The sequence below is a fragment of the Geotrypetes seraphini genome, chromosome 3 (genome assembly GCF_902459505.1).
Source record: "Geotrypetes seraphini chromosome 3, aGeoSer1.1, whole genome shotgun sequence".
Classification (NCBI taxonomy): Eukaryota; Metazoa; Chordata; class Amphibia; order Gymnophiona; family Dermophiidae; genus Geotrypetes; species Geotrypetes seraphini.
In genome coordinates, this window is record NC_047086.1 from 147,589,541 (window position 1) to 147,614,858 (window position 25,318).

At 38.9% G+C, this 25,318-nt stretch overlaps 2 protein-coding genes across 2 annotated transcripts in view; one reads left to right on the forward strand and one right to left on the reverse strand.

Annotated features, from left to right (window-relative positions):
* SERINC1 (serine incorporator 1) overlaps nucleotides 1-3,448 on the forward strand; it is a 43,345-nt gene extending 39,897 nt beyond the window's left edge. The window contains exon 10 of the mRNA XM_033937432.1: nucleotides 351-3,448. Coding sequence (XP_033793323.1) covers nucleotides 351-489 — 139 coding nt within the window. The 3' untranslated portion in view covers nucleotides 490-3,448. The remainder of the gene's footprint in view (nucleotides 1-350) is intronic.
* Nucleotides 3,449-23,090: 19,642 nt separating this feature from the next.
* The window catches only part of HSF2 (heat shock transcription factor 2), a 75,764-nt gene continuing 73,536 nt past the window's right edge, over nucleotides 23,091-25,318 (reverse strand). The window contains exon 8 of the mRNA XM_033937573.1: nucleotides 23,091-24,227. Within this exon, the coding sequence (XP_033793464.1) occupies nucleotides 23,911-24,227 (317 nt within the window). The 3' untranslated portion in view covers nucleotides 23,091-23,910. The remainder of the gene's footprint in view (nucleotides 24,228-25,318) is intronic.

Sequence of the window (25,318 nt, forward strand, 5' to 3'; positions counted from 1 at the left end):
CAGGTGAATATGTTTGTCTGCATCTGTCAAAACATATATTAACTTGAAAAGTGTCATATTTTTGGTGCAAGAAGAATGTGAGGATGGAGCTATTGTCCTCTTTAACCTGGAAGTTTTTTACAGTCACAAGATGAGTTGGGTATGACTTCCCAAAACATTTGTTCTATTTTCTGTTTGATAATTAAGGGGGAAAGATGTAGTGTGTTACAATAAGATGAAAATTTTTTTCTGAACTCGGATACATGTAGGATTTTTAACGTTTAACGTCTGAAAAAGTAAGATTTAATGGAACCCCTTAGTGGGGAAATTGGTGTTTCTCTTAATGGTATTTCTCTTAATTTTTCTTTCAGTCCTGACTCTTCTTATAAGACGATGATCAGTAAATGGCCCTCTGTCTGGGTGAAGATCTCCTCCAGTTGGGTTTGCATTATGCTTTATGTGTGGACTCTGGTGGCCCCACTAGTACTTACAAATCGTGACTTTGACTGAGCTGGGCTTCCTGGTTGGGGCCTTAGATTCTCATTTCACTGCACAGGTGAAATTGGTGACAGTATTCTAACTAACACATAGCTGTAAATATATGTGCTTAACCACATAGGTGAGTTTTTTGGCTTTCTTGTGTGCACAGTTACCCTTAAGTCATATGTAATTGTAACATTCTATTTTGTGAAGTCGTGTTAATGGATTAAAAAATGTAACAGACCCTTAATGGATGCAAGAGAAGTCATAATTTTAGAAATACCCTACATTGTTGTTTTTTCTCTCAAAACAGAATCAAATATGTGACAAATGTGCAAAAAATGTAATTTTTGAAATTTTAGGAGGCTTGTAATAGAGTAGTAACTTCACAATACATCCAGTCATATTTCTTTGCCTTTGTATCTCTTTTCTGCTCAGTCTATAGTGTCATTTCCCCTTTTCTGTATTCTATTAATGTATAATGTAAATGGAATACAAAGTTCAGGGTGATTGATTTCATTAAAAGATTTTGCTCATTGTTGCCTAATTTCAGATGATACCAGCTACAACAAAATCATATTCTAAGTTTGTTGTGTCTTTTTCTTCAGTAATCTATTCTGCATGTTTTTGGTTCATTTTTTTCTGAAATAACTTTTCAGTAGAGGGATACTATAACTAAAGATCAGTAAAAGGTGTAGTTTTGATGCCTTAGGGGAGGATTCATCAAGGGTGCTAACGGATTTAGCGCACGTTAAGCACTAAGAAGCCCATTGTATTTCTGTGGGTGTCTTATCATTTAGTGCATGCTAATCATTAGTGTCCTTTGATGAATTCCCCCTTTAGTTGCAAAATTTAAAGTGCAGTAACTGTTGAGCATACCCAGCATCTCCCCAAACAGTTATCACACATAAAAATGTATAGCATTAAATCACTATGCCCTTAACTGCAAAGCAAAGTCTACCCTCACCATGCTAAGCAATTAACGCATGAATTAGTGCATGCTGTCAAGTCACCATGATAATGCACTTTAGTGAAAAATTCCTTTAATTTTGTGCAAATAAGTAATAATGAAAATTTAATTATTAAAAGCATGTTATTTCATTATTTTGTCATACATTGTGATGGTGAAAATGTATCTGTTTTGAGATTGATGTTGTTTTACAGTACTGAAGATTGTTGTTAAATGTTAAAAATCTAGCATTTAGTCAGTGTTATAAATAAATTTGGACTGCCTTTGAAAATTCATGTTGCCTTTGGATGCCAAAATTGGCCTTTTAAGTAAGTTAATCTACCACAAACAGCATACCCTTTCTAGCTTATTTTACCATCAACTGATGTATTGTGAGATCATTAACTTTTTGGCAGCACGGTGCAGGATTTCTCGGAATGCCACAGTATAGTCAGGAAAATAGCCTACTCTCCAAAGTACTTTCCTCTACGGAGATCACACGTATCCAGCCTGATGCATAAGTGAATTTTTGTGTTCTTTGCCTGCTGCTTCAGATTTCTGCTACTCATTTTTGTGTTCGACTGATTTATCTGATGTTCTATCAGAAGCTATTTGGCTTTCAAGGAAAGATAATTTCAGAGGGTACAAAGGTGGCTTAATGTACAGCCTGAGAAACTAGTTATTTTGCAGCCTGCAGAAACATCACATTTTTGAGTGGGAGAGGTATGTGATGTGTGTTTAATTCATGAACCATTTTATATTTACATATTTATCGTCACATATGGGTTTTAAACAAATTTTTCCTTCAATCTTAGCTTAGATAGTACATTTTAATACATTTAAATTTCCATAAGAAAATGTTTATATAATTTTGTGCAGTTTTTGAAATGAAACTATTGGCACTTTGTCTTTTAATTAGAGTACATTGCTGTGGTATTGTATTCCTCTTGCTTGTACAGTGAAGGTATTGGTGGCCTGACTTAGAGCAGTCATGTTTATATGTTGTATGTTAACTGCTGCTTTCTGCTGTGGAGTCTGTTTGTCTCGTTTTTCTTTTCTAACAAAGATAGTAACTGTTAGATTGTAAGAAACAATGAAAATGTGTAAAAACTGAATTATTGTACAAATGTGTATTTAAGAAGATAAGCCTTTGGTTTTGACTTGCTTTACCTAACTAATCATTTGAACTTGTATATGCTACCAGATAATAAATGTGAATTCAGGTATGAAGTGCATGTATGAAAGTGGTTTTGTATAATCTTGTTGCTAGAATAGTCTGCATGCTAGGAAGCATTTGAACAAACATTGCATTAAAAGACTAAATAAAGTTTGTGGTAAAGCCTCTGTAGGATTCAGAATCTACAGAACTAAATTTAAAAGGCATGTTTGATATAGGTGAACTACTTGTTTACAAGCCCCTACTCTTATCAAATTTCTCAGGAAAGCATCAGTTCGGTTAAAATGTCATTCATATATTTTAGTATGATATGCACAAATGAAGTAGCCAACATGAGACCCCTTGTGGGGAATGAAAAATTTCCATAATTACCTAATTATAAAAACAAATAATCTTCATGATGCCCTTTGTTCCACTAAGCAAAACATCAGTATCCCGTTAGTAATCCAAGAGTACAGAGCTGAGTACATTTTTCTATGCTGGATATTCAATTTGTGTTATCTCATGCACTGTGAATTTTCGAAAACTTGGCTGGCTGTGAAATCCCCAGAACAGGCTTGGAAAAGCCTGCATTATATGTTAGATATATACAATCTCACTTTAAAATACAGTATTTATATTATGTACGAGTATACCATTCTTCTAAGGGGTTAGCAACATACCAATTTCTTTTTGTCCCACCAGACCAGTCCAGATGCTTGGGATTGGGATGGTCTGCCAGCAGGTAAAGAATGCGAATTACCAAGCTATTACCAATGTAATCCCCTGACTAGTCAATACTTCTGTCTCCAGTAGGTAGTAAGCTTCCTATGCAATCTCAAGTGGTCTGATTAAACTTTTTTTCTAATTTTTTAGTCATATATATATAAAAAAAAAATAAGGGCATACACCTGGGGTTCCCTTCCCGTCCCCAACCAATCCTTTTTTTGTGGTTAGTTTTATCTTGTGCCTCAGACCTTTCTTTTGGAGAAAAACCCTCAAGTGCCCAAAACTTAATTGCTTCTCAACAGACAGTTTGACTAACAGTTGCCTGTATTGGTGCTGCTTTAGTATTTTGAATCCATCGCCTTTCTTGGTCAGACTAGCATCCATAAAGAGTTGCTGGTGTGGGGTTTTTTTTTTCACTATGGCAGCACTGTTCTGTATTTGAAACATGATAATCAGCTATTGCAGTGGCTGGAAAATGCTGACAGTATGAAGAGAAAGTTTTATGGTTTCCTTTATTCTTAGCGTCAAAGGACCATCAGATGAACAGTGCTCTGGTTCCTCTGACTGAGAATAGCCAGCAGTTGATATGGCTGAAGTGCTGCTGGCAGACCCAATTTTGGCAGAAACCACCACCAGGTTTTCAGCAGCCATGGCAGCTGCTGCCTGAGACAAGTCTCCGCTGTTGGTGCTGATGAATCTATATCTTGCAGGATGGTTTTGTTCAAAATGTCTCTGAATTCATTCTCTTGTTGCACAAAGCTTTCTATACGGGCAGAGATTTATCCTCTACGTCTTTTGCTTTACCATTATTAAGATAAACTTGGGGACAATTCACTGCTTTTAATTGTTGAAAATTATATGACTGATTGTGATCTACTACATTGTTAGGAATTCTTGATCTGTAAACTGCAGAGAACCGTGAAGTCGCTGCGCTATATAAGAATCTGTTATAATAAAATCTGTTCTACTCTTTTGAGATCTTAACAGGTACTCATGACCTGGCTTGGCCACTGTTTGAAGGTCCATCAAGCCCAATATTCTGTTTCTGTCTGTCCCAATATGTTCTTAATGACCCTACTTTCTTCTCCTAATGCAATTGTTAAGCAGTCCAGCTTGGAAAGAGTAGATGAGTAAGAGAAGCTTTCTGTAGTCTCTGGAGTGGAGAAAGAGCTAGATTTAAATTCAGCAGAACTGCAGTTTGGCTAGAAGAGAACATCTTCTCTGAGGGAGAATGAAGTTCTAGAGCAGTGTATCTCAAACTGTGGGCCTTCTGAGATTCCAAGTGTGCCGTGGCACACTGAGGAGGAAGAGAGGCGCCTGCCAGCTGACTTCTCTACACGGTACAGCGCTACCTGATTCGCCGAAGGCCTACATGTTTCCCCCTTCTCTCTAGTGTCCTCCAGCTTCCCCCTGGCCTCCCGGTCTCACCTTATATAGGGATTGAAATGTGTCAGTTTTGAGAATTGATATCTGCTGTGTATATGAAAAATGAATGGAAAAAATTGCATTACAGTTAGTAAAGGGGACGGGATCTGGGGGCAGAGCTTGGGTGGGCCTAGGTTGGGGTACTTAGTTGATATTTGTTAGACATAAGGGGTACTTAGCTTGAAGTAGTTGAGAAACACTGCTGTAGGCAATCAGGTGGCACCAGTGCTTCTCTCCAGCCCTCTTCCCTGTTGGAACCCCCTACTGCCATCTCAGGGCCCTTCTGGAGGGCCTCTGCACATGTGTGGATGTCGATGTGATGACATTATGCAACTTCTGTGTACTTCTGGGTGCCTCAAGCCATGCCACTACCTATAGTGTGCCCCAGCTCGAGAAAGTTTGAGAGACACTGCTAGAGGATTCTTCTGTGGTCTATATTTTTGGCTACTTGAATTTCCTGGGTTTTCTTCAGTTAAGGTTTTGGTGAATAAGCCCAGTTCTAATTGTTTACTAAGACCCCAATTTGGTTGATATGAGAAATTCTTCCAAAGTGTTCCTGTTTTTCAGCTGATGATATAATTTCTACAGAATAGGAGATTCCAGCTACCAGTTTTCATTTTAAGCAGTCTGTGGCTAGGCTTCATTTGTAGCATCTCTGCAGTCTGAAAGCTTCAAGCTGCCTAAAATAGGTTGGTGATGTGGTGGTTTGGGCTGTGGCAAAGAAAATGACTATCCTGGTTGAGGGGGATGCAGCATTGAAAGATCCCTAGGACCACAGGATGGAATTTCTTTTTAATCAGGTATTTGAAGTCTCTGTGTTAACCTTCATTTTTTTCCTTTTAAGTGTTCCTCTTTCCTATCTTAAATTATATTTCTACCCATATACTGTCATGTCATGTTTATCCATTTGTTTATAATTTTCCAAAAATTTTTGGTTTATAATAATTTTTTATTAACATTTTAACAAAGACTACATACCAAAGTAGGCCACATGTGTTCTTCACAGTGGCCTCAGGTACAGCACAAGTCCCAACTGTCCCTTCCGCCTCCCACACAGCATCACATATTCAGCAAGTAGCTACAGGCTCTGGGAGACAAGCTATTGAGCACAGGGGACCAAAACTGTAGAAACTGCTGCCTGGCAGCTGGAGAAGCTCTCGATGTCCAGATGCTCCATGCGTAAAAAGGCATAGACATCATTCTTCCGCTCTCACTATGAGGGGAACAGACCCTGAGCTCAAGTTTCTACAGTCTGGCTAATGAGTACCAGAGAGGGGTTGGTTGGTCTGTCAGCAGCAGACCTGGACCCTCGAAGTGGGGACCTCTGTGTACCAAAAGCTGCCAAAAAATGCAAAAGGACTGAAAAGAAATATACAGAACAGACCAGAAAGACTCCTAGCTCACAAACAGAAGGAAAAACTGAATGGGGCAGCAGTGTCCTGTGGTGAGTGAGGTATTAAAAAGCTGGCAAGGATACCTTCTGCATGGCTTGTGAGCATGGGGAGATTACCCATCTGGCCAGAATGACACACCTATTGCACTTGAAATGTATTTCTGGTTTTGTTTTTCCTTTTAGGAGTAAGGATTTCAGCAGTGTAACTCCCATACTGTGGACTTTTTCTGTTGTAGATAGTGGGGTTTTTTTTTTAGCTTTTTTATGTTTAAAATCTTTATTCATTTTTTTGTGTTACAACAAGTGTTACAAATAAACTCAATAGAAACTTAAATACACACTTGAATAACTCATATATTAATATCAAGTTTAACATTAATATAATAATCCCCTGTCCCACCCTCCTTCCCAACCAATAATATATTAATCGATTTTATTGTATATTCTTTGAATATTAATTTAGTATGTAATAATCAAAATTGAAAAACCCACCCCATTTCCCTCTTTACAATTATCTTATCATGGGAAAAGTTCATTAGAGAAATCATGTTAACGGTCTTCAAATATTTCCAGTTTTATTTATGGGAAAAATTATCCTTCTTTACAAAAATCGGTTAATGGTCCCCATATTTTTTTAAATTTATTCATGTATCCTTTGTGTGTTGCAATAGCGTGTTCCATTTTATATATGTGGCATACCGAATTCCACCAGAACATATAATTCAATCTATCATGTTGTTTCCAATTGAATGTAATTTGTTGTATTGCAATTCCAGTTAAAATAAATAAAAGTTTGTTATTACTGGATGAAATTTGACTTTTTGCTCTCATAGTTGTTCCAAATAATATAGTATCATATGTCAAGGCTACTGGATTTTCTAACAACCTGTTAATTTGGGGCCAAATTGATTTCCAGAATGATAGGATAAATGGACAAAAGAATAAAAGATGATCTAATGTCCCAATTTCAATATGACAGTGCCAGCATCTATTAGATCTTGAACTATCTATTTTTTGTAAACGAGTAGGGGTCCAAAAAGCTCTATGAAGAAGAAAAAACCAAGTTTGTCTCATAGATGCTGACACCGTACATTTTAGCCTCCAAGACCAAAGTCGTGGCCATTGAGATGCACTAATTTGGTGTTTTATCTCAATGCTCCAAATGTCTCTAAGACCATTTTTTGGTTTTTTATTTATATATCCGGATATTAATTTATACCACTGTGCGGCTTTGTGACCTATTGAGTCCATCTGGAAACATAAGAATTCCAAACTGTGATATTTAGCAAGATCTTTCCATTCAGGGAACCCTTTCTGAATAGATTGCTTCAATTGCAACCATTTAAAATATTGTGTTTTATTGAGACCAAATTTTTGTTGCAATTGTGAAAACTCCAGCAATTTATCATTTTTAATTACATCATCCAAAGTGCGAATGCCTGCTATCATCCAATGTTTCCAGATGACTTTAAAACCGCCAATTTTGATCTTGGGGTTTAGCCATATAGTTTGGTTGGTTGATTTACTAATTGGAATTTGAGTAAGATTACTTATGTATTTTAGAGTTTTCCAGGTATCCATAAAGATTTTATGATCTTTGTATAACCTTGGCATTTTGATACTAATTACATGATTAAGACGTAATGGAAACATAAGTCTCCATTCTAGCCAAAACCAATCTGGAGTATTATCTGTGGGTTCTGGGAGGATCCAATACATACCATGACGTAAGATATAGGCTTGATGATACCTATAAAAATTGGGAAAATTTACCCCTCCCTCCTTAATTGGTCTTTGTAATGACGCTAGAGCAATTCTTGGTTTTTTATTAAGCCATATAAATTTTGTCAAAGTCCTATTAATTTTTGTATAAAACGAATCTTGAAAGAAAGCTGGTATCATCCCCATTTGGTAACATACTATCGGTAAAATCATCATTTTTACCGTTTGTACTCTTCCCCACCAAGATAAGTGCAAAGGATTCCATTGCTCACACATTTCTGTTACTTTTTGTAATAAGCATTTTTCATTAATTTTCATTGTTTCGTCTACTGTTTTTGTTATCAAAATTCCAAGGTATTTAATATATTCTTCCTTCCAAACAAAAGGGAATGTATCAAATAAACCTTTTGTACAATGTATATTTAGTGGAAGAATTTCTGATTTATTCCAATTAATTTTATATCCTGAAAAATTTCCAAATTTCTCAATCAATTCAAGTAGATGTGGAATGGTGGATTCTGGATTCTTCAGATATAGTAATAAATCATCTGCGTAAGCAGATATCTTATATTCTTTATCTGAATGAGGTATACCCTGTATCTCCTTAGCTTGTTGGATAGCTAATATTAAGGGTTCTAAAACAATATCAAACAGCAAAGGGGATAAGGGACATCCTTGTCTAACTCCTCTCTGTAGATTAAATTTTTCTGAAAACGTATTATTAATATATAGTCTAGCAGAAGGGGAGCTATACATTGTTTGTATCATTTGTATAAATCCAGGACCTATACCAAACCATTCCATTGCTTGATACATAAAAGGCCATTCTACTCTATCAAAGGCCTTTTCTGCATCTAATGAAATTGCAAAAGTAGGTTCATTCATTTTCTTTGTTAAATATAACATATGGAATGTTAATCTGGTATTGTGAGATGAATGTCTTTGAGCAACGAATCCTGTTTGATGCATACCTATTATATGGGGGAGAGCTTTAGCTAATCTTAGCGCAAGTATTTTTGCTAATAATTTTCCATCTACATTTATTAAAGATATTGGTCTATAGTTTGATACCAAAGTGGGATCTTTATTGGACTTTGGCAAAACAATAGTCAAAGATTCTGCTATAGTGCCTTTAATACAACCTTTATTGAGTTGATATTGATAGAGATTTAATAAATAGGGTAATAAAAAGTTTTGAAATGTTTTATAAAATTCCACTGTATATCCATCACCACCTGGAGCGGATCCAACTCTAAGGGACTTCAAAGCTGTTCCTAGTTCTTTTAGTGATATTGGTTCTTTCAAACTTCGTTTTATATGTTCAGGAACTTTTGGACCCTCTAACATTTTTAAAAATTCAAAACCATCTTTTTCTTTATTTGGATAATTTTCGGAAGAATAAAGAGATTTATAGAATTTTAAGAATTGTTTTAATATAGGTTCAATTTGTGTATATGTATTTCCATTTTCATCTTTTATTGCTATTAATTTTGTTTTTCTTTTTTTCGCTTTAAGATAGTTTGCCAATATTCTTCCTGATTTGTTTGAATTACCATAGTACAATGTTTGTTGAGAAAATAAATCTTTCCTAATCATCTTAGATGAGATCTCATTATATTTACCTTTTAATTTTAATAATTCTTGTTGAATAGAATATTCCCATTTTTCTATAAGTTTTGATTCTAAATTTTTTATCTCTTTTTCTAAGATTAAAAATTGTTTTTTAATTTGTTTTTTTAGAAAAGCCGAATAAGAAATTATTTGTCCTCTAATTGTTGCCTTAAAGGCATCCCATAAAGTTTCTCTGTTAATATCATCATTATCATTTATTTGAAAAAATTCTTTCATTTTTGTTAGAAGATTTTCACAAAAATTTTTGTCAACCAACATTGTATTATCTATTTTCCAAATTGGTCTGTTATTATTTTGATATGTAGTTTTAATTTTGATCCACACTCCACCATGGTCAGATAGAATAATTGGATCAATGGCTGCTTGTGTCACTTGATGTGCAAGATGTTTTGAAGTAAAGATATAATCTATTCTTGAAAAAGAATTGTGAACATGAGAACAGAAAGAAAATTCCCGACCATCAAAATGAAGTATTCTCCATATATCTATTAAATCACAAGATTGAATCAAATTATCTAGTCCCATAGATTTCATAATTCTACTTGGGTTTTTATCTAATAAAGGATCCATTACAGCGTTGAAGTCCCCTGCTACTATAAGATTTGAAGTAGCCAGTGGTATGATCAGTTGTTGAAGAGTTTTAAAGAATTCATTTTGGTTCGAATTAGGGGCGTATATGTTGATTAACGTCATGGTAGTATTTCCCATATTCATTTCCACCATTATCCATCTTCCATGAATATCTGAAGCTTTTAGTTTAAATGAAGCAGAGCATTTTTTATTAATTAAAATAGCAACACCTGCTTTTTTCCCTGTAGCTGGTGAGAAAAAACACTGTTTGACCCAGCCTCCTTCTAGCTTTTTAGATTCTATATGTGAGAGGTGGGTCTCTTGTATAAGGCATATATCTGCATCTTGCCTTTTTAAAAATGATAGTGCTTTTTTTCTTTTAATCATATGATTTAGACCGTTAACATTTAAAGACATAATTTTAATATCCATTTATTTTTAAATTTTCAGGTATTAAATTATGTATATTTTCCCAATGTTTTAAGTATTTCATTTCTCTTTTTTCCTTTATTCCCATGATTACCTTATATATTTCCCTTTTATTCCCTCCCATCCCTCTTATCCCTCCCTTCCCCCCCTTATTAATTACGAAAACTTGGATACGCAGGTTGAGGTTAGATTTAGATAACTCCGACAAGCTATTAATAATTATCTAAAGTACTACCATTTTTTCCCTATTTCTGTATATTTTCTCTTATTTTATTATTAATTATAAGAATAAGTAAAAAGTTTTTCATTCTTATGTATTGAAAGATTATTTTCTGTATTTGTATGTCTTTAAATCCATAAGAATGATTATATTAAATCATTTATATCTAAGAACATTTCATTACAATTCGTTTCTTTTCAGGTGGAATATTATTTTTGCTTTAAAAAGCTTTCCAATTTAGCCTCTTTCCTCAGAACTGTAACAAGAGTCTTCAGCACAGGAATCCTCCCATCTCCTATACTCATTATTTTCTTATAATTCACAAGAGAGTGTCAATTAAAAGAAGCTAACACTCCCATTAGTGTTCTTATAAGTTCTTTCTCAATAGTATACTCTCTAGATATCTATGATTTTAAAGTATCTGAGGCCTGTACAGATAAGAGTGAAGTCCTGTGCCAAAAACCCTCATTTTATCTCTCATAGAGGATTGCCAGGTTGAACAATTATGGGTACTAAAATTCCACTTAATAAATAAAAGAACATAAAATTTGAGATATATATTGAAGGATGATTCTCTTTCTTATTATGACTCCGCTTTCAAAATTTCTCATTCAATCAGTATATTTTAAGTTTGTTGAAAAAACTTTCTTCGTCATTATTTGAGTTCGGAGATGTGTTTCAATTCATTTTCATTCCTTCCAGTAAGTTTATCTTATTTATTCTGAGTAGAATTCTAGAATTTTATTGTATTTTTCAGTTTTCTTGTTTTCCAAGGAGAATGTTGAGAGTTGTTTAAGTCTTTAATTCGATCCTTGTGTGTTCTTTTTCCATTGTTTTCCGTTCTGAACTATCTTTAACCGTCAATATTCTTTAGTATGAACTCATTAATTGTTTTTTAGATTGTCATAGGTTGCTCCATTTGATTTATAAATTCCTGTAGTTTTTTTGGATCTGTAAAATTTTGCGTTTTGTTAGCAATGGTAACCTTCATAATCGCCGGATAGAGGAGCCCAAATCTAGCTCCTAGAGATCTTAGTTGTGGCCTCATATCTAAAAATTGTTTTCTTCTTGTTGCTGTTTCTTTTGCAAAGTCCGGGACAATGTATATTTTTGAATCTTGGCATTTAAGATTTTTGATTTCCTTGGCTAATTGGCAAATTTCAACTGCTTGTTGATGCCTTAAAAGTTTGAAAATTAAAGTTCTTGGACCTGTTTGAGTGTTATTTCTTTGTGTTGGAATCCTATGAGCTCTTTCAATTTCCAGTTCCGTTTTAAATTTCAGTGGTAGTATTTTAGGTAGAAATTTTTCAAGGAATGCAATCGGATCATTCTTTTCCACTCCTTCAGGTAATCCGATTATTCTTAAATTGTTCCGTCTTTCACGATTCCGGCTGTCTTCAAGATTTTTTTTTATCTCTGTTATTTCTTTCCATATGATTTTGCTGTGATTCATATCTGTATTTAATTGTTCTGTAATATCTTCTAATGTTGAAATTCTATTTTCTGTAATGTCTACTCTTTTAGTTAGGATTGCAGCATCTTCCATTGCTTTTTGTAGTTTTTTGTTACTATCTAAGACAATTTCTTTTATTTGTCTTAGTTCTTCCATAACATCCAGATTTTTTTCTGTTGGTAATGGGATTTTAGAGGGTGTACCTGGCTCAGGTTTCGACCTCTTATTACTTCCGGATGTTCCAGCTCCCAATTCAGCTTTATTTTGTTTAGTTGAAGTCATATTTCAATATATATTTTAGTTTCTTTAAAATTAAAATATTTGATAGTAGATCTTTTTAATTTATTTGCATATAAGGAGCTATTCGTTTATCCAACCATCCGTCCAAGCCACGCCCCTTTTTTCTCAGTATTCTTAAAGCAACTGTAAGTTATTTGTCTTAGGTTCTATTGCTTTGAGAAAAATGTCAGTAATCTTTCTTTTTTTTTTTCCTTCAAGCCTTATCTCAGTCTCTATGAAGGCAATAAGACTCAGAGTAGCAATTCCTTTTTAGATATGGCTGGTTATTCTTTTATAGGATTAATTTATCAAACTTGTTGTGACATCTAGCTTCAGTGCTGAAAAATTTGTAGCCTTCTTTTCTAGCTCTCCTCTTATAAGCCCAATCGCAGCCTCTACCAAGGAGAGCAATATTCCATCCAATATTTTTATTTCAGCATCTCTCAATTATCTCAATGTCACTTTTTTTTTCAGATTACATTAATCCTTTTATTTGTCCTTTTCTCATGGACCAAACGCTGAGAAAAACATACAATCTCCTATATCTGATCTTTTCAAATACAACAGCAGAGATTGTTCAGTAGATTTACTACAGACCTTGCCTTATTTCCAGCAGAGGACAATTAATCCAAGATAGCCTATTTCCTTAGTATGACAGGCATTAAGCGTTTCAAATCCTTTATCCCTATCACTAAGCAGCTCACCGGCAGTCACAGACTTTGTCTATTAATAATTAATTTTTTTTTTTTTTCGATCCAAGATGGCCGCGATCGCGCATCGAGCAACCGCCCGCAAATCCCACTCGGGGAACCTCTCCTCCAGCGTTTCACACCGCAGGACTCAAACCGTGCCAAAGAGGGGAAAGGAAGCCTCCTCTGCCCTATGGCGTCTCAAATCAGTCTCCTCCGATAATATTCAAGAGCTGCTGAGACGTACTTAGCCCTCCACTCCTCACTTCCCAGAAATAAAAACGGCACCTCTGTCTCCCGACTCTCATTCAAAAACGTACCAGGATCGAGAAAGGCACCCCTCTTTCTCCAACTTGATTAAGGAGGCAAAGTTTAATTTAAATGTAAAATCTTTTTTTTTTTTTTTTGTAGTTTTTTCCTGAAAATTAAGCCTGTTTGTACGGAGCTATACTTTCACCCAACCGTCTTCATTCGCGTCCAAGCCACGCCCTTTTTTTTTTTAGCTTTTTTGATGGCCATGATTAAAATAAATTCCAACCCCCTCCCCCCCCCCCAACAAACAAACAAATGCCAAAAGCAGGTCTTGAAGGTTGCTTGAGCTGGGCGATAACCATAAGTGTTATCTAACTATATGCCAAGGTTTTGACTTGTGCTTTGAGTTCATATTTCCCAAAAGAAATAAAGAGACCAACAGGAGCACAATTTTACTTAGCTTCAAGCAAAGTTTGTTGTGTTTAGCTCATTCTTGAATTGAAATTAGAGGTAGTCAGTTTAGGGCTGTGTGTAAGGTTCAAGGGCTAGGAGCAGTGTTCCCTCTAAGCGGGCGGGTGTTGTGAGCAAACTTTTTTCACCGTGAGCCAAAAATATCGGGCGCCAGCAAGTTATGAGCCAACTCGCCCGATTCTCCTCTCGCCGCCCTGCCATCTGCCGTACGCCTCTTCCGATCGTGCGCTGTGACGAGAAACGTGTGCGCTGCGATGTAATATTTTGTGCGCCAGCGCACGCCAGCGCAGCTTAGCGGGAACACTGGTTCAAATGGTTTTATTTATTTCCCCAAATTTATTTTTGTTATACGCATTGAAAATATTTGATATTGCGTTTAAATCAAAATCTCAATAAACTTGAAACGAGTGCCCGTGAGATTGTGGGAGGGTTAAATACTCAAAACTTAGAAGTTTTTGCTACGCCAGCTTTCTGGTATCTTTACATACAGTGGCGTACCTAGCATATGTAACATCCGGGGCCCATCATTTTTTGGCACCCCCCCCCATCTGTAAGAAAAACATGATTTTTAGTAACAAACCACACGTCACACATGAGTACCTAGGAAAAGGCAGCATCTTACATATTGCAGTGAGCAGTACATCAATACACCCATTGTAAAACTAAACAAGCCAGACCAGCACAGATCAATCCTACACCGTCAATCCTAACAGAAAACCATGTCTTTCGAACACACAGAACACAGAAAACACCTTCGCCTAGTAAGGAATATGTAATCACAAACTAACCCCTCCCTCTTTTACAAAACTGTAGTGTGGATTTTAGCTACGGAGGTAACAGCTCTGATGCTCATAAAATTCTGAGCATCAGAGCTGCTACCACCAAGGCTGGTGCTAAAAACGCTTCACAGTTTTGTAAAAGGGGGGATAAAATAAAAATACATAGACAAAGGTTAAATTGAACCAGCAAGAAGCTGGACTCTGCATACAATGCTTCACAGAAACAGTGACACGTCTCCTAAAGCAATAAATAAATAGAAATTTTTTTCTACCTTTGTCTTCTGTGGTTTCTCCTTTCCTCATCTTCTTGTAACTCTCTTCCTTCCATCCACTGTCTGCCGTCTCTCTTCCCCTATATGGCATCTTCTCTCCTTCTATGCCCCTTCCAGAAACTGTATGCCTCCCCCTTCCATCTCTCCTTTCACCCCATTGGTCTGGCATCTCTCTCCTCGCCTTCCCTCTCCCACACCTCTCCTCATAGTCTGGTATCTCCCCTTCCCTGATTCTCTGGCATCTCTCTCCTTTCCTTTTCTTCCATCTTTCGCTCCCCCTCCATGCTCTCACATCTCCCCCTTCCTTTTCCCTTAGACTGGCATACCTTCCTCCTACGCTCCAAGCCCTGGCATCTCCTTTAATTCCCTCCCTCATCTTCCTTCTCCCTCCAGCTGGGTACCGCAACACTCTTCCCTGCAGCTCTGCACTTCCCCACAATTGCCCTGCTTCGGTTCCTCTTCTTCCTTCCTTCCCCCCCCCCCCCCCCCCGCGGGACCCTGCGGCACCATCAACTCTTACTCCCTCTAATGTCGGCCCTGCAGCTCCAGACTTCCTCGCACCTTCTCCCCTCCCCCTTTGGATCGCTATTATTTTAAATGTTATAGCCGCGGAGCTGTATCCATCAGTGGAGATGTCTAACCTCGGCCTGCCCCGGAACTCTTACTGCAGCAGACGCCCGTCTAGGCAGGAACAGGAAGTCACTGTTGCAGTAAGAGTTCCGGGGCAGGCCGAGGTTAGACATCTCCACTGATGGATACAGCTCCGCGGCTATAACATTTAAAATAATAGCGATCCAAAGGGGGAGGGGAGAAGGTGCGAGGAAGTCTGGAGCTGCAGGGCCGACATTAGAGGGAGTAAGAGTTGATGGTGCCGCAGGGTCCCACGGGGGGGGGGGGGGGGGGGAGGAAGGAAGGAAGAAGAGGAACCGAAGCATGGCAATTGTGGGGAAGTGCAATCCCCCCAATGCGTCCCCTTACCTTACCGACGCGTGTGTGCGCTGTGAAGAGAAACTTTGCGCTGCGATGTAATATTTTGTGCGCGAGCGCAGGCCAACGCAGCTTAGCGGGAACACTGGCTAGGAGTAGCATGTTATCTGCATTGATGCAGTGTGTCCAGTGACTTGAGGTAACCACTGAACAGAAAACTTTAGTGCTCATACTGCTGCTGAACAGTATGGGCTGGTGCCTAGTTAATAGGTGTGCTAGCACGATACATTATGATCTAAAGCAGTGTCTCAAACTTTCTCAAGCCAGGGCACAGTAAAGGTAGTAGCCGCAGCTCAAGGCTCCCGCAAGTGTGTGGATGTTGCCATGATATAAAGCACATATGTGACATCATTATGTCAACATCTGTGAATGGGCAAAGGCCTTCCAGCCAGGCCCTGAGACGCCAGTAGGGGGTGCCAGCAGGGAAGAGGATGGGGGAGGCGCTGGCACCGGCTGATTGCCTATAGCAGCGTTTCTCAACTACTTCAAGTAACCCAACCAGACTTTCCAAGCTCCACCCCCTTTACTAATTGTAATGCAATTTTTTCCTTTCATTTTTCATATACACATAATATACACAGCAGATATAAATTCTTAAAACTGGCATGTCAATCACTATATTGAAAATAAAATCATTTTCCCTACCTGTGTTGTCTGGTGACTATTTTTCTGTGCTTTTAACTGTCTCCAGGGCCTTCTTATCCATTTTCTGTCCTTCATTTTTTTTGCCCTGCATCCATTTGATGCAAACAACTGGGGATTTTAAATTACAGTCCACTTGAGGGGGTAATACTTTCAAAATAGAACAAAACACAAAAAAAAACCCTCTCATCAATACTGGGCAAGTTTCTCAAATATGAAGACACTATTTGAGAAACTTATCAGTATTGATGAGAGGGGTTTTTTTGTGTTTTGTTTTGCATCCATCTTTGGCATTAATATTCAATTTTTCTGCTTCTCAAAATCTACTTTTCCCTGTCTTACCTTCCCTTTACTCGCCGGTGCTCCGGCTGCCTGGTCAGAAATGCCACAAATGACTGGGATCGCGAATGACCGGGGGAGCACTGTATATCCAATTTAATCCACCATTAAGATCCTTTGTGTTATTTTTGACCAAAATTTAACCATGCAAAATCAAGTAGATGCACTAGTGTGGAAAGGTTTCTAAACACAATGGAAACTGCATAGTATAAAATCTTATTTTGATGTTACATCATTCAAATTGTTAGCCCAATCTTTAGTAATAAACCAATTGGATTATTGCAACATAGTGCACTTCGAACTGAAATCACGAGGCTCCCTATTATCAGGATCATCACTGGCTGCCCATTGAGGCCTGTATTAAATTCAAGTTTGGCTGTTTTTGCTATAAAGCTTTATTTGGTTTGTCACAGAGTTATTTAGTAGACTAATTTTCTATTAACCAGTCAACACGTCCCCAAAGCTATAATGACTTTTTAAATTTTCCATCAATAAAGGGGTTGGCACTGTAAAAAAATTCCATCAATGCCTTCTTTCCTAGCAGGCAGGTCTCTAAGATAGATATTTGAAGCCCCTTTAATTGAGTTTTGTATCATACCATCACTTCAGAAAGCAACTGAAGACACATGTTCCCTAATTAATGGTAATGATCATTTCTAATATTTTCTTTTGTTAATTTTGTAAATCATATAGAACAGGGGTGTCCAACCTTTTGGCTTCCCTGATGCCGCATTGGCTGAAAAAAATGTTTTTGGGGCCAAGCAAATGCTGCAGCAAGACAGTAAACACTCAGGGGCAGCAGAGGAAAACACTGCAACGACCTCGACCGGGGCCACACAAAATACTTCACGGGGCCACAGGTTGGACATTCCTGATATAGAACTTACAATTATGCAGTATAGAAATTGAGTATTGTGTCAGTGTTCTCCCTAAAGCCTTTTAACCGGGCACTCTGCCCGGCCCTACCAACACCCTCTCACCGGCTTGGGGATTCTCCATACTGACAGCACAGCCTGAAGAGCCGCCAGATGTTCAATGTTCGACTCCCACTCAGCCTGACATTTTTTTTAAAGCGCTAGCAAGCGACTTGAACCCATGATCAAGGGTTCTAATAGTAACACTGTGCATGCCGGCTTCCCTTATTCCCCTCCGAAACCAGATGTTACTTCCTGAGGGAGGGGGGAGGGAAGAGAAGGGAAGCCGGAATGCAGTGTTACCTTTAGACCCTGGAGTATGGGTTTAATTCGCTACAGGCTAAGGCAGGAGCTAAAATAGGACCTGGCGGTGAGGAAGGCCCTTAGCAAGCAAGAGCAGCTAGTTGTAAGCTTCTCTATTTCCCACCGTAGCAAATTGTGAATGCTGGATTGGGCGGAGGGAAATGATGCTGCACCCAAGAGGGGGTGGGGGGGAGAGAAAGGAAGGAGCGAATGGAAGCAGAAGAGATGCCAGACAATGGAGGATGAGATGGAAGGAGAGATGCCAGGGCATGGGGGGAGGGAAGGAGATAGAGATACCAGACCATGGGGTGGAGTGGGTAGAGACAGAAAAATGGAGAGGGGGTAAAGATGAAATGAATCATGTACAAAGGAAAGGGCACAGGATATAGTTTATTGAAGGGACATAAAAAGAGGGAAGATGCCATATGGCAGAGAGAGAGAGGGCAGAGGCTGGGAGGAAGAGGTTAAAAGAGAGGGCAGATGTTGCATGGAAGGGTGAGAGGACAAACGCTGTATAGAAAGAAGAGATGATTGAAGCAGAAACGACAAAAGATATAATTTTTTTGTTACTTTATGTAGAATCAAGTAGTATTATAACTGTATTGATAAAAGTTTATAAATAGGAAATGGAAATAAGGCAATTTTATGGGGACTAAACCCCTTTCCTCAGGTCAGGTCAGGATAGGATACCATAACAGTAGTATACTGTACTGTCTTCATGAAAGATTTGGCCTCTGAAAGCTAATTGAAAAATGGATTAGTCCAATAAAATGGTTCTTATTGCTCATCGTTTTACTTCTATTTGTTAATTTGTATAGTGGTGATTGTTATGTATCAGGTTTTATTTTTTCAAATTTACATCTGCTGTCTTTATATTTTGCAGTATTAGGAGACATGTCACTTTCTGTAGTGTTGCATTGTATGCAGTGTTTTCTTGGTGTTTAAGTTTAACTTTTGTCTACTTCGATCTAGTTGCAGGACTAATGCACTAGTACCTTGACTAAATAAACTATGATGGAAATCTAATGGTGAAGCAATAACTATTTCAGTATTAAAAGCTGAATGAAAACCTGACTGATTCTCTTGCAGTATGCTGAAGTTATCCAAATACATTACTAAGTTCTGGTTAACCAGACCTTCCATCAGCTTTACAAATAAGGGAATGCTCGCATTAGATCTGTAATTTGATGTCAACTTGTTGGATTCCTTGGGATATTTTATAATCAGTGTGATCAGAATCTGACCTAAATCCTCGGTACCGGTCAATAACAGAGAAGAAATCCAATTATATAACTTGACTTTGAAGGTGACAGGAGCAACTTTCATAATATTTGGTGGGCAACAGTCTAATCTGCAGTAGGAATCAGCGTATTTCTTATAAAATTTGTAGAATTGTTGCCAAGTAAGATTAATAAAATTATTCCAGGACATATCTACCCTAGGTTCGTCTTTGTATTGTGCCACTGGGTAGTTCAAATGGTTGGATCTCAAATTAATGATTTTGTTGTTAAAAAACTCCATCAGCGCATCTGTAGATGGAGGGGAGTCGAAGAGTAGGCCTGTGTGTCATAGAGATTGTTAACTAATTCAAAAAGATTTCTGGTGTTAATGTTTGGTGAACCAATTTTTTGAGCATACAAATTAGTGTGTTTTATTGTTTAGTTTTTTGTATTTTAGCTTTAGTCTCCAATTTGCTCTCCCTTTACTGTCTCCTGATTTCAGCCATTGTCTTAAGTTTTTGTAACTTGTTTCAAACTCATTGTCAAATCAGCCTTCTAAATTTTTGTTTCTCTTTTTTTTTAATTTGATTGGGGCCATTTTGTTTAGTATCTGCATAATCATATTGTTCCAAGAATCTACAGAAAAAGAATCTAAATCTGAGTTAGAAGTTAAGTCATAATATGACCAGAATTCCACTGGGTTCACAAAACCTCTACTAGCTATCCTTTCTTATTCCTTTTTGCCTCTTTGAATTTGGTTAGAGAACGTCTTGCTTGCCAACTAAGTTGGAAGTTACATAATTGGTGGTCTGACCATACAGAATCAGTCCAGGTAGCTTGCCTCCAGGAGATCTTGGGATTAACTAGTTCTTTAGAGAAAAAGGTGACTAGATCTAATTGATGGCCTTTTTGGTGGGTCTTTTCTGGGGCTGGCGCAAAGAAGTCTAATGAAGAAATAAAGGATAGTAAATCTTTAGTCACCCTGCTCTGACTGGTCAGTAGGTTGTAGGGGTCTGCTATTGAGTTTGTGAGGAGGAATTCAAAAAGATTGTCCTTAGCTGTGGACCAGTTCTTAGGAGGTATGTAAAATAGAGTAATTATTAAACCATTTTCTAACTGATCTGTCCAGAGTTTACAAGAAAGAATTTAAAGATCCGCTGTGGAATTCGAAGCTAAAATGGTGGACTTGAAGGACTCTCTTACTATGATTGCTAATCCTCCCCCTCTTCCCCTGTTTCTGGGTAGAGATATAATTTTAAACACTGGTGGAAGGCACTCATGTATTATATCATCATTGTCGGAGACCAACACAACAAAATCAGGGTTAGTCTCCTCCAGCCAGTCTTTAACCAGTTGCGACTTGTTCCTTATAGAGCGAATATTTAGATAACCACCTTAGAAATTTTGATGGTAAGGAGTCAGAAATAACTGAGTAGGTAAAATTCCTCTGCGTCTGCTGTTTTTTTTTCCATGAGGTTTGCTAGGCTTACATGATGGGGGTACAACCTGGATTTGAAAAGGACGCCTTTCGGAACAGTCATATAGGGGGGGGGGGTTCTAAGGCAAGGCAGATATTGGGTTGTATCAATAGAAGTTTCATCAGCCGAAAGCCTGAAGTCATAATGCCGTTGTACAGGGCCATGGTGAGACCTGATCTGGAGTACTGTGTGCAATTCTGGAGGCCACATTACAGTAAAGATGTGCGCAGAATTGAATCGGTTCAGCGGCCGGACACCAGGATGATCTCGGGGCTCAAGGGTCTCTCATACGAAGAGAGACTGAACAAATTGCAGCTCTACACTCTCGAGGAACGTAGAGAGAGGGGAGACATGATCGAAACATTTAAGTACCTCACGGGACGTGTCAAAGTGGAAGATGATGTTTTCTTTCTCAAGGGACCCTCGGCCACAAGAGGGCACCCGCTCAAACTCAGGGGCGGAAAATTTCATGGCGACACCAGAAAGTATTCCTTCACAGAGAGAGTGGTTGATCATTGGAACAAGCTTCCAGTGCAGGTGATCGAGGCTGACAGCATGCCAGACTTTAAGAATAAATGGGATACGCATGTGGGATCCCTATGAGGGTCAAGATAAGGAAATTGGGTCATTAGGGCATAGACAGGGGGGTGGGTAAACAGAGTGGGCAGACTTGATGGGCTATAGCCCTTTTCTGCCATCATCTTCTATGTTTAAATTGGAAAAGCGAGTTCTTATTAGGATTGGAATAGGAATAGAATATAGTGCATCAACTCAGATTTTGGAACAGGACCAGAAAAACATAAGAAACAATATCAAATCATTATTTAAATACACCATCATGCGATGAGCAATCAGTAGCGAATAAAATAGCTATGTCCAGTGTAAAGGTAATTGATTAACCATATAAGAAGTTTGTCAGTGAACCGGCAGCTGAAAAGAATAGTGCAATAGAGCAGGGTAGGCTGCTTCTGCTCAATCGCTCGCATTGGACGCTCCGCTCAGTTGCTTCACAAAGGCGCCGTTCTCTGTAGAATTTAAATGTTCCTGGCAGTTCAGGGGGGAGGTGGAGCAGGCTCACACACCTGGCAGGGACCGGAACGAGGCTGGTAAGGGCAAGTTCCCTCCGATGAATTTAAATGGTCCCAGCAGTTTGGGAAGGGGGAGCGGAGGAGGCTCTGAAAATGAGCCGATCTGGGTTGGCGGTTGCAGGCCACCGAGGCTGATGAGGGCAAGTTCCCTCCAAAAGGGAGGAAAAAAGGTTGACTCTAATATAAAGCATGGGTGTGTCTTTAATATTCAAGTGCAATGCCTTACCATGCCCTACACCACCCCCTGTTCCCCCTCCCTCATTGTTCTACCAGGCTCTGTATCCAGCCCTCTCCTTCCAGCTGACTTGCAGGCCTGCCCTGAGACCTAGTGGTTCAGCTGTGGCCAGTAGTGCTGTCCGATTCAGGGGAAAAAATTTTGGTCAGCGGGAGCCCAGACACTAGTACTTCCCAACTAACCCTCCCCCTTCACCCTCTAAAGCAGGTGTGGCAGTGGCCAGTCAGCAAGAGGCAGTGAGCTACCAAATCAGGAGGCCGATTTTTTTTTGTTGTTTGTTTTAAATCGATTCGATTCACCCAGCCAATTCTAAGAATGTTTATCTCCCCCACATACCTTCGGTATCCCTGGTGATCCGCGGCAGGAGCAAAGGGAGGTCGCTTCTGCCATGGTTCACCATTGGACCACCAGGGATACTAAAAGGTATTTGGGGGGGGAGAGAAGAAGGTCGGAGAGAGGTAAAAAAATTCTTAAAATTGGCTGGGTCAGGAGGCAGGAGGGATGCCTCCTGTCTTGGCCATTGCTGGTCCACCATGGATACTAAAGGTACATGTGGGAGGCGAGAGGGAGTTAAAAATTCTTATAATCAGCTGGGACAGGAGGCATCGCTCTTGTCCCGGCCACCACTAGACTACCAGTTCTCACAGCAGGCCCAGCAGAGGCCTGCAATAGAGTCAAGAGCAGGGTGAGTCAGCGCTGACCTGAATATAAACCGAGACCTGGCCCAAAAATCTTGGTTTATATTTGAGTATATACAGTATACTTTTAATCTTTTGAACAGATTTACCAGTCCTTACCCAGAGGTATATATTAGTACAGCACCATGGGCACATAATTGAAAAGGCTAAACCTAGAAGTTGGCAATCATGATAGATTTCATGAACAAAACAGCTTACATTGATTCCTCCATCTGATTTTCACTCCCTTTTTCCATGGTCAGGTTTTCCTCTATAGCTTTAAAAAAAAATCCTACAGCAGCAAAGCATTAGGGCCAAGACTAATAAGTAGACAAGCTCCAACATTAGATCCATCATACTACAGAACAGATTCTTAAACTTTCTTGTACACTGTAAACAAAATACATAACATTTCTAACAATTTGTTTACACTAACTACTTTTTAGAGAACCAAAGACACCAAAAAAATTCCCTTTTATTATGGCTATAGAGCAACAGTCAACAAAACAAAGCAACACTCTTAGCCCATGGTTTTACATCAGTAGAAGAGTGCAAGGGGTCAGCGTATGACATTCCACACACTAGAGAAAACCCTGCATCTTCACTAAAAGATGGAAGATCTACAACAGAACAGCTTAAACAGTTACAGGCACTTTGTTCCCAGCTGCAAAATGTCATTTTCGTTTCAGCTTCAGTTTGGTATCTTAACCAAATCCATCCCACCAAAATATACATTTAATGAAATACAAAATGTGCTCAGAACAAGAAAAGAAACCAAAGAAATTAAATCAATATTCTAAGTATTTATATCTACAGTACTTGAGTGCTTAACACAGTCATCTAGAGTGAGAGTGCTAGTTGTTGCCCATTAATGCTTAACCACCACTCTGAAGCACCTGGTATAATAGCTAGTTTTTCCAAGCAATCCATCACTACAAAAGTAGTTGGTGGAACTGCTAAACATGGTGCTTTGTAAGTCTATTGCATCTAGTAGCAACATCTTTGGGGAGGGCATTTAGTAAAAGGTGCTTTGAATTCCACAGTATCTGGACAGAAGGCAAAAATAATATAACGACTTCAAAATAAAACGATTCATCGGTTTGACGAACAGTATGCCCAGCTGTATGCCACATTTCTCATCCACCATTTTAGTTCTCCAAAAGTGGTGTGTCAGCATCTAGTGTAGCTGGAGCCAGCTCACACAAGTAAAACAGTGTGGCTTCACTGGCCTCAGCTTCAGTCAGTGGCTCAAGGCGCACCAATTTGCTTTGTGTGGGTTCTGTGTCCAGGCTGGATTCTAGAAAGTCATCTGTTGACTGAGGCTTGTGCAAGGTAGATGTGGTTTCAGACGAGGTGGTGGTGGAGGTGGAGGAGGAGGAAGCAGCATTCCCTCCCACCTCAACAGTGGAGCTCCCATCAAGAAAGGCCAGTAGTGGGAAGGTTGTATACTGAATGAGCTGTTTATCTATGGAGGCAAACACAAAAAGGAGCATACATTAAAAAAAAAATAGACAAACATCCAAGGTTGTACGCTGAAATGTAAATGCACAAATAGCAATCTTTGCTAGCACTTTTATATACTTTGCCTCTATATTTATCTAGCAAGTTTAGAATCAAACCCTTTATGGAAGGACAAAGCCTGGGACAAGGGAAATTCTCTGTCTACTAGTGCTGGCCGATTCAGGAGAAAAAAATTTTGATTCAATTCAGCCTATTGAATTGGTTTTTCGATTCGATTTTCCTGCCCAATTGGGTGTTTTTTTCAAACACCCTGGTGGGTTTATTTTATAGCCTCTTCACCCCCTTTGCCTTCTCCTAACCACACTGGCGCTGTGGTGTAAACAAAATAAACAAACAAAAAAGACTTTTCCTCTCTCTCTTAAATCCTAGCTCACGTTTGCGGTCTAACACCAGCTCTGGCAGGATACATGTTCAAATCTGACATATTGTAAACACAAAACGGAAAATAAAATTAGTTTTTCTATCTTTTGTTGTCTGGTCATTATTCAAATCTTGTTGGTCCCAGGCTCTGGTTGTCTTCTGATAACTTGCTTGCCAGGGTCTCCTTCTTTCTTCGTGCTAACCATCTATCTGCCATCTCTGTCCTCCCCTTCCGTTTCCCTTCCCTCCCCCGGAGATCTGGCATCTTTCCTTTTTTTCATCTCCATCCACAGATCCATCTTTTCTCAACTGCCCTTTCATCCAGCATCTCTCCCTCCTTCCCCACCACCCCAGGGTCCACCATCTCTCCTTTTCTTTTCCCAACTACCCTCCTATCCAGTATCTCTATTCCCCTCTCCACAACATCCCTTGTGTCCAACTTCTCTCCCTTTCTGTTCCTTCCCTCCCTAAATCCCATTGTCCATCATCTCTTTCCCTCTCCTCTATTTTTAGACCCATTATTTATTCCCACCCAAAGTCCAGCATATCACGTCTCTTTTAACCCCTCTTCCCTCCGTGTACTTCTACACCAGGGCCCCCTCCCCTGAAGGCTTGTCCCCCCCTTAAAAGGCCTGCACCCCACCCCTGAAGGCCTGCCTGTCCCCACTGAAGGCC